General features: G+C 51.1%; 1 protein-coding gene across 1 annotated transcript; it reads left to right on the top strand.

The window, feature by feature from the left end:
* The first annotated feature begins 6,688 nt into the window (after window positions 1–6,688).
* On the top strand, window positions 6,689–9,375 carry HDHD3 (haloacid dehalogenase like hydrolase domain containing 3). The gene is made up of 2 exons (XM_007178170.2): window positions 6,689–6,805; window positions 8,288–9,375. Exon 2 carries the CDS (start codon window positions 8,463–8,465, stop codon window positions 9,216–9,218), a length of 756 nt encoding a protein of 251 aa, XP_007178232.1. The 5' UTR covers window positions 6,689–6,805; window positions 8,288–8,462; the 3' UTR covers window positions 9,219–9,375.
* Window positions 9,376–10,188: the final 813 nt, after the last annotated feature.

Genomic DNA, 10,188 nt, shown 5'->3' with positions numbered 1-10,188 from the left:
GGGCCACACCAGAACCTTCCGCCACCTTAGTTTCTTGGCTTCCTGGCACCTGGCCCCTGAGCTCATTTCTGGTTAGTGTGGAAGGGAACATCCTTCAAGGCCATCCTACATTCATCATTGGCCAAGCATATATGGGGGCCTGGCTCTGTTCTAGGCACATGGAGATGGGAGATAGATAACGGCAGCGACTCCCTGTGCGCTCAGACTGGCCTGTCCTGGGCAGGCACCTGCGTGCGCTCCCCTGGGCAGCGCAAAACACAGGCACAGCGGGACCCTCAATAAAGTCGACGATCCTTAAAAAAAAAAAAAAAAAAAAGACATCGCCCTTTAGGTACAAACAGTCCTCAGGGAGCACATAACTGTGTCTAGAGCCCCCAGGGTAAACTTTGAGTGGAGTGATGATGAGTCTCCCTGAGGAAAACCAAGAGGCGGACCTGTTACCAATGATGTGACAGGTGCTGTGAAGGCCACACCTGGGCCTGACCTGGTTTGAAGATCAGAAAATACTTCCCTGAGGGTCTGATATTTAAACCTAGACCTGAAGAATGAGCAACCAAGCTGAGACATGTTTAGGGAAGGGCATTCCAGGCAGAGGGAACCCTGGGGCTAAAATGAGCTGGAAGGCTGGGGTGGCTGGAACACAGGGAAGGATGGGGAAGAGAGGCCTGAACTGAGCAGAGAGACACCAGGGCCAGACCGTGCAGGGGTTCAATAGCCATGCTGAAGGAAGATGGAGAGCCTTCTCATTATTCCCAGAGAAAGGGAAGCCATTTGAAGGCTATTAGGGGAATGACTGGCTCTTGATTTGCATTTTATAGAAGCATTTTGACAGCACTGTGGCAAAGTGCAAATAAGAAATGTGGCCTAGACTGAGTGGTGACAGTGGGGATGGAGAAGGGAATGGATTTAGAAGGTAGGTTAGATATCAAGGACGAACTTGGCTTGAGCTCCTGGGTGGCTGATAGGCCATTTACTGAGGTGGGAAAGCTTGGAAGGGGAATCCTAAATTTAGCTTGGGTTTGCAATGAGGAAGCTCTGTCGACAGTTTATGTGACTCTCCCAAGGCCACTCAACAAGTTCGTGGCAGAACTGGGCCTAGGACCCCTGTCACCAAAAACAGCAGAGCTGGGGTTTGAACTCACATAGCCCAACTCCAAGGCCTCTACCCTTACCCACTGTGCCATACCACCTCCTAATAAACAGTAACAAAATTATGGCTCTAACGTTATGCTATTAGTAGTGCCAGTAATGGGGTTGCCTTCAGGCATCATGGTCTATGTGAGCGGCACCCTCTGGAGGCAGGACTCGGCACCTGAGGTACCAGCCTACTGTCTGCTCCACCCGCACCCCGCTATGTTTTGTCTACAAAGGCAGTAATGACCAGGCAGGCAGCTGGAGGGATCTGGGTAGTCCTGGGGGGCCTGGCTCCTCCACAGTCCCCGTCTCCTGCTGTGTGCCTTCTTCTTGCTAGTCGTAATTTTATCTTTGGGCAGAGAACTCAGTTTTAACAATCAACAAGGCATTTTATTCTCAGATTTCCAGGCATCTGGTGAGCATTAAGGGCCTCTCTCAACAAGATTTGATTTTATTATTTCCCTCTCAGTTGTGCCAGCGTGGACGGTAGCTTGTCTCTGTGGGACATCCTGAAGGCCACCACAAATAGCCAACACATTCCATCATCCTCACTTTTTGTTTCACTAAGATCCCTAAAACTGGGCTTCCCTGGTGGCACAGTGGTTAAGAATCCGCCTGCCAATGCAGGGGACACGGGTTCGAGCCCTGGTCCGTGAAGATCCCACATACCACGGAGCAACTAAGCCCGTGCGCCTCAACTACTGAGCCTGCGCTCTAGAGCCCTTCAGCCACAACTACTGGGCCCGTGTGCCACAACTACTGAAGCCCGCACGCCTAGAGCCCGTGCTCCGCAACAAGAGAGGCCACCGCAGTGAGAAGCCCGCGCACCACAACTAAGTAGCCCCTGCTCGCCGCAACTAGAGAAAGCCTGTACGCAGCAACGAAGACCCAAAGCAGCCAAAAATAAATAAATAAATTTGTTAAAAAAAAAAAAAAAGGTCCCTAAAACTACCTCAGTGGGCCTATGGTTGAGGGTCCCCCAAAACAACAGGCATTTTAACCAAACATTTTACTACCAATTTCCCAACTAGGGAAGGGGGAGTCCTGACCTATTATATGCCCCATGTGGACTCTGCCAGCCAATTCCACACATCAGGGCCTGTGACTTACAACACCCCATATTCTGCATTGTCCTGGGTACTCTTGGTTGCCAGTGACAGAAACTTAATTCAGTAACAAAAAAGGAACTAATTGGTTTCCATAATTGGGCTGTAATAAGGTCAAGTGTAGCTGGATCTAGGGTCAAAGGCTCTCATGGAGACTTCTGTCCCTTCCTAGCTCTCATATGTGTTTGCCTCAGCTTGGCTTTATTCTAAGATGGGCTTTCGCCACTTGACAGCAACATGATCCTTAGATGATCCTTAATCCCAGAGAAAGACAGATCCTTTCTATCCCATTATCCACATAGCAAATCTCTGGAGGTCTCTGATTGGCCCTGCTCAGGTCACATAACCAGCCTCTCCGTTCAGTCCCTATAAACAATGGAATGGGAGATGTACCATGATTGACAAGGTCTCCATCCTTACACGGAAGGCTGGTGGGATCGCAGAGCTTTTGCACCTATGGTCCTCCCCTTTGCCTGGAATGCTCTACCCCAAAATCTGTATGACTGTTTCCTTTTCATTGTTAAGATCTTGGTTTAAGTGTCACGTCCTCAAAGAAACCTGCCCTGACACCAAGTTTAAAGTCATTCCCCCGTCACTGTGTTAGTCAGGATTCAAGTGTAGTAATTATAACAAAAGCCAAAATAACAGTAACTTAAGATGGAAATACGTTTTTCTCTAAGTAGTCCAGGCTATGTCAGCTATACGGTGTGGTGGGTCACGGCTCCTGCCTCGTTCTGTCATCCTCAACACATCTCGGCTTCTATCTCGTGATCATAGATGGTGGGTCCAGTTCCCACCATCAGGTCCTCTTTTCAGTCAGCAGAAAGAGGAGAAGGGCAAACGGAGGGCATGACGCTTCTTTACAAGGGCCCAACCTGAAAGTTGTACACACCATTCTGCCCTTGTCTGAACTTAGTCACATGGTCACACCTAGTTGTGTAAGGGAGGCTGGAAAACAGCCTGGTGGGGCAGCCCTGTGCTCAGCTAAAACTCAGGGGTTCAATTACTAAGGAAGATGGAGAGAATGGATATGCGGGCAAATGGCTGTGCCCACCACATGGAGTTTCTTGTAATCACTGAAACAGTGCTCAGACTATCAAAGTAAAGAGGTCCTTAGAGACCATCTAAGTAACCACTCTAATTCTATAGATGAGAGACAGACTCAGAAAGGGGACTTGTCCAAATTCACACAAGTCAGTGGCAGACCAAGGCTGGATTCAGGTCTCCTAACTCCAAGCCCAGTGCTCAGAAGTGGGGGAGGGATTGCAAGGGGTAGAGGTGAGGGATTGCTTTTAGAGGGACTTTCTCCTTTTATGTATTACCTTAGCTTGAAGTGCATTTTTATATTCATGTATTATATCTAACAAGGGTATATTCATGTGTTATTCATGTAAATTAAGTGAAAACTTGGCCAATACACATGAAAAGGTGTTATCTTCACTAGTCAATGGAGAAATTAAAATTAAAACCGTAATGAGATACCACCATACATCCATCAGAATGCCTAAAATTTTAAAAATAATAGACAATGCAAATTTTTTTTAAATTTATTTTTGGCTGCATTGGGTCTTCGTTGCTGTGCGCAGAAGTTGTGGCGAGCGGGGGCTACTCTTCATTGCGGTGCGCGGGCTTCTCATTGCGGTGGCTTCTCTTGTTGCGGAGCACGGGCTCTGGGCGCGTGGGCTTCAGTAGTTGTGGCTCACGGGCTCTAGAGCGCAGGCTCAGTAGTTGTGGTGCAGGGGCTTAGTTGCTCCGCGGCACGTGGGATCTTCCTGGACCAGGGCTCGAATCCGTGTCCCCTACATTGGCAGGCAGATTCTTAACCACTGCGCCACCAGGGAAGCCCAACAATGCCAATTTTTGAGACTGTGGAGCAAGTGGAATCTCACACGACTGGTACAACCACTTCAGAAAACTTGCCCCATCTACTGAAACTGGACATACGCATATGTATAGCCTAGTGATTCCACATCTAGGGATTTACCCAACAGAAATGTGTACACATGTGACCAAAAGATGTGTTCAAGAATGTCCATAGCAACATTTTCTAATATTTGTAATAACCAAAAACTGGAGATAACCCAAATATCCATCAACAATAAAATGTGGGGTATTCATATAATGGGATATCACAGGAAGGAGAATGAATGACCTGTAACTACTCATAGCAACATGGATGAATCTTACAACTAAAATTTTGAACAAAGGAAGCAAGACAAAAGAGTGCATGCTGTATTATTCCATTTAGGTACAATTCAAAGACAAGTATAACCATGCATTTAGAAGTCAGGGTAGTGGTTCCCCTCCATGGGAGTAAGTGACTTGGAGAGGACAGGGATACCAGGGTTCTGGAGATGTTCTTTTTCTTGGTCTTGGTGCTGATTGCATAGGTATGTTCACTTTGTAAAAATTCAAGGACATATACACTTCTTTGCACTTTTCTCTATGTATATTTTAATAAAAGTTAAAAAATAAGCAAATGAAATTTGATTTTTTTTTTTTTTTGGCCACGCCACGCAGCTTGCAGGATCTTCCCTGACCAGGGATTGAAGCCGCACCCTTGGCAAGCATGGAGTCCTAACCACTGGACCACCGGGGAATTCCCTAAATGAAATTTTAAAGAGAGAGAGATGTGTGTCTGGTGGGCCCAGCCTGGGTTTACTTAGTGCTTTTGGGTGAGAATCTCAAGGAAAAAGCCCTCATGTAAGAAGCTTGGTTTCTCAAAGAGAAATAACCTAAGCCAGCAGCCAGTATTGTGACATGCCAGGTCTCTACAGGAGCAATCACCAGGCCAGAGCCCACACAGGGTAGATCAAAGGATGAAACCCTCTAGGAATTTGTGTCATCTGCCTTAGGAAGGAAACTATACCCAGGAAGTGGACCCATTTTTGAACTGACGAATCAAAAAGAAGCTTGTTTCAAAATAGCAGGACCTGTCATTGGCTTTCCTGTGACATGCAAGGCTCCCTTTTCTCTGCTGAAAAAGTTACTCAGAAAAAGAGAAAGGCCTGGAGTCAGGCTCTCCCTTGCCAGCCAAGGTCTGTGACTCTGAACTTTGTATTTCCTCACAGGCCTGAGCCCAGTGAGGGTGAGGCAGTTCTGAACAAAATGAACAGACCAGCTTTGGCATATAGGAGGATGTTTTGTTTTTATTATAAAAAAGGGGGGGGGGGTGGAGGGAAGAAAGAAAGAAAATTGCATGCATATTTGTGTGCTCCTAGAAAAATGTCTGATAGCATAACAACCAAAACTGCAGCAATCCCTGGGAAGTGGTTGGGAAATAGGGAGGCCATTGCCCTTGCTCAGCTGTACTTGTCCTTAAGCTTCACCTGGCTGACATTCAGATCTTTTGCTCCTCCCCTAACTGGTTCATCCAAAGAGACCCCCCGGGCTTCCCTGGTGGCGCAGTGGTTGAGAATCTGCCTGCCAATGCAGGGGACACGGGTTCGAGCCCTGGTCTGGGAAGATCCCACATGCCGCGGAGCAACTGGGCCCGTGAGCCACAATTACTGAGCCTGCGCGTCTGGAGCCTGTGCTCCGCAACAAGAGAGGCCGCGATAGTGAGAGTCCCGCGCACCGCGATGAAGAGTGGCCCCCGCTTGCCGCAACTAGAGAAAGCCCTCGCACAGAAACGAAGACCCAACACAGCCATAAATAAATAAAAATAAATAAATTAAAAAAACAAAACAAAACACAGAGGCCCCCCATCACTGCTCATGAAACCATTGTTTTCTACCTCCATAGCTCTTACGACTTCTGAAATCTTGATTTTTGTCTGCCATGCCATGTTGCATGAAGGCAGGAACCCCGTCTTATTTCTCACTATATCCTCCGTGAAGAACAGGGTCAGGCACAGAGTAGATGTTCAATAAGCAGTTAGTGAATGAATGAGGTTGGGCTTTTGCTTTTCACTTTGTACACTTTGTATTTTCAAACGTTTTTGAGATGAACACGACAACCTTTTTTTCATCAAAAGAAAAAAAAAAATCAGCAGGTTACTGCAGAGGACTCTACCCTCAGCAAATTGTCTTGGGTTAAGACAGGTTTCCACCTGAAAGCAATTCCCTCCTAGTACCGACTGGGGACTCAGACCAGAGAGGGGCAGCGCCTTGCCCAAGTTTACCCAACACTCAGCAAGCCAGACCGGGACCCAAATCCCCCCCTCCTAAATCAGGCTGGATACCTCCGGGGGGGGGGGCGGTGTCCGGATCCTTGGGAGGAGGAGTGGGTCTTACGAAGGGGCAGAGAGGGTCACGGAAGGGACGGGGAGGGCAGAGAGGAGCACGGTAATGGGGGACTAGAGCCCCGGGTTGAGGAAGGTGAAGCTGCAGAGGGCGCGAGCAGAGAGGACAGAAAGAAGTGGAAGGGGCGGGGCGGGGCGGGGCGAGGCGGAGGGGGTGGGGCGGGGCGAGGCGAGGCAAGGCGAAGCGGAGGAGGCGGGGCGAGGCGGAGAAGGCAGGCGGAGGGCTGGGATACAGGAAAAGAGGGGCGCCGCCGAGCTTCTGCGCTCTTTCCCGAGCAGGCGTGCGGCTGCGGCTTCCTTGACCGGCTTCCCCGCGAGGCAGGTGGGTTGTGTGCCCCGGGGACTGGCGCGGGAGGTTCCGCTGCATACCGCAGGGGTAGAGATGTCGCTCTAGCAGCAGGCTACCTGGACTTTGGCGCCACCGAGCCCTGGAGGTGGGGAGGGAGGGTGAGCAATTCAGGCCTGCAGCCAGAGGCCCCAACTTCGGCTTCCAGAAATGGAAAACGCTGTGGGCCCTTTGTTCTAGTCTTAGCTATGCCAGTGGCTCCCTGTGTGACTCTGGACGAGTTCCCGCCCCTCTCTGGGCCTCCATCTACCTATCTGCAAAGTGAGAGGGTCTTTGGACGGGTCTCCCTAAGTTCCAGACTGACTTAAATTCATTTCCTTGACAAACTTCCTCTAGGGCTTGTCCCCAGATTCACCAGCCAAGTCCGTCCCTCAGCAACAACTTGGCAACACTCTGAACTCTGGCCCCTCAGGTTTTAGCTTAACAGGTGGGGTGTCTGGAATCAGTTCCGTCTGGGGCAAGAAGCTGCGTCCAGCCTCTAGACTTTAGGCTGAGGAATTTGTTTTCTGTGCACTGGGTCAGTAATCCTTCACTGGCTCTCCACCCAGGCAGGCGTCATCATCTGGGGCTGAGAGAGGCTTTAAGACAGGTAGGAACAGGCTGCTCTGTCCTGCCTTTTGTCCTGGGCTGTACGGGTTCACTAAAATCAGATTTTTTAAAAATTTTATTTAAATCCAAGTACATCTAAGCAGTGGAAGGGAGTACTGGCCAGAGAATGTGGAGGTTTGGGTTCTAGTCCTGGCTGTGCCGCTGGCTGGCTGTGACCTTAGGCAGATATCTGCCCCTCTCTGGCTCAGTCTTTCCCGGCTGAACAGTCCAGGGGTGGGTCAGATGGTCTGCAAGGACTCTGCCGTCTTTCACATTCCGAACAATAGTAATAGCAGTCATAATAATTGTTTCCTTAGCTGACCTACGAGGCCCTGCCTGAGCTGGCCCCTATCTACCCAAAGCACCAGACTCCTTGCCCTGCCTCAGGGCCTTTGCACTTGCTGTTTCCAGTGCCAGGAATATTTAATCACCTCCATTTCCTGAATAGGCTTTCTCAGATCTCCACTGAAACGTCACTTGCTTAGGAAGTTCCCCGACAACAAAGACTAAATCGGGTTTCTGGATTGATATCCTCATGGTACATGCTGTCTTCGTTATGCTTAAGTATTCATGTAGTTCTTTGTCCGATAGCTGTATCCCCTGTTCTTTAATGCCTGTGCATACCATGAGGCCTAGAAATCTGTCCCTTTCCCAACATCTAGCACATAATAGGTGGAATGAACAGATAATCTTTTAGTCCAACAGTCTTATGAGGTTGAGTCACTGTGCTCTTCTTACACCTGAAGAGACTGGGCTTCAGAGAGTGACACTCTTAGGGTCACACAGTGAGTTGGCAGTGTCAGAATTTGAACCCAGTCTGTCTCGGACTCCGAGGCCTGAACTTCCACCTCACTTGCCCTCACACTCCAGGATCTTCTGCTGTGAAGACGTTACCTAAGTGCCAGCAGATCTGACCCACGAAGCCTGGAAAGAGAAGACCATCAGGTTGTTTGGCGCGGCGCCGTCCAGCTCAACCTCCCCTAGAGGCCCCCGGACCTGAGGCAGAGGTGCGAGTGGGGTGGCCTGGCCCCCCTCCTGCAGACCCATGGCGCGCCGGCTCCAGTTACAACTGCTGACGTGGGACGTGAAGGACACGCTGCTCAGGCTCCGCCACCCCGTGGGGGAGGAATATGCCGCCAAGGCCCGGGCCCACGGGCTGGAGGTGGAGGCCGCGGCCCTGGGACAGGCCTTCGGGCAGGCATACAGGGCTCAGAGCCACAGCTTCCCCAGCTATGGCCTGAGCCGCGGCCTCACCTCCCGCCAGTGGTGGCTGGATGTGGTCCTGCAGACCTTCCACCAGGCAGGCGTTCGGGATGCCCAGGCTGTGGCCCCCATCGCTGACCAGCTGTACGAGGACTTCAGCAGTTCCCGCACCTGGCAGGTGTTGGAGGGGGCTGAGGCCACCCTGAGGGGGTGCCGAAAACGAGGTCTGAGGCTGGCAGTGGTCTCCAACTTTGACCGACGACTGGAGGACATCCTGGCGGGTCTTGGTCTGCAGGAACACTTCGACTTTGTGCTGACCTCCGAGGCTGCTGGCTGGCCCAAGCCCGATCCCCGCATTTTCCGTGAGGCCTTGCGCCTTGCTCAGGTGGAACCGGCGGTGGCTGCCCATATTGGGGACAGTTACCAATGTGATTACAAGGGAGCACGGGCCGTAGGTATGCACAGCTTCCTGGTGGCTGGCCCCGAGCCTTTGGACCCTGCGGTCAAGGATTCTGTACCCCAAGAACACATCCTCCCCTCACTGTCCCATCTCCTGCCTGCCCTTGACTGCCTGGAGGGCTCACCCCCAGGGCTTTGAGTCTGGCGAGGGAAGCGGTCGGGCCCAACAAACACTGGAGACAGGGAGCCCCTTCCTTCCCTGAGATCTGGCCTTCACCCCTCCCCCTGCAGCCTCCATAATGCATTCCGACTATAAAGCAGTGAATGCGGGGCATTCAACCCTGCCCCACTAACCAGCTCCTGGTCTCTGAGATGGTTCATTCCTCACACCTGCGTCCATTTTCTACCACGAGTCCCCCTCACCTCCAACAAGATTCATGAGGGCCCAACTAGCTTCAAAACCAACACTTTCAAACTTTCTTTTTAGCAGCAGGGCCTTTCGTCATGGGAGAGCTTATGTGGAACCCCAACATGCAAAACAGGAAAAATGAGAAACTGCTAGGGTTGAAGCAGAGGTCCTGAGACCCTTCATTCAGGCCCTGAAGCCTCTGCAACTCTTTCCCCTGAGAAGCCTGAGATCAGAGGAGCTTAGTACCTGCGGGTACTGGAGTTCTCATTTAGGCGTGTCTGACTCCGAAGCCCATTGGCTTGACTGCGAGGTTACAAGTAGAATGGGATCCATGTCACACAAGACATAATGCAGTGGAGATCCAGGGAGAATAGAGAAGGTGTCCTAAGGATGGCGGTCTTGAAGGGCACCCCAGTCATAGGAATAGCTTGGGGGTGGGAAAGCACAGGGAACAAGGACTGGAGCATGAGGTGGCAGGAGTGCAGGGCATACGGGGGGAATCACTGGAGATTGAAGAAGTAGGTTGGGCTTTTAAAATTCCGTGTCTCGGGCTTCCCTGGTGGCGCAGTGGTTGAGAATCTGCCTGCCAATGCAGGGGACACGGGTTCGAGCCCTGGTCTGGGAAGATCCCACATGCCGCGGAGCAAATGGGCCCGTGAGCCACAACTACTGAGCCTGCGCGTCTGGAGCCTGTGCTCCGCAACAAGAGGCCGCGACAGTGAGAGGCCCGCGCACCGCGATGAAGAGTGGCCCCCGCTTG

This window comes from Balaenoptera acutorostrata, chromosome 6, assembly GCF_949987535.1.
Source record: "Balaenoptera acutorostrata chromosome 6, mBalAcu1.1, whole genome shotgun sequence".
Taxonomy (NCBI): Eukaryota; Metazoa; Chordata; class Mammalia; order Artiodactyla; family Balaenopteridae; genus Balaenoptera; species Balaenoptera acutorostrata.
The sequence above is the reverse complement of the archived record's forward strand: the minus strand, read 5'-3'. Positions and strand labels throughout refer to the sequence as shown.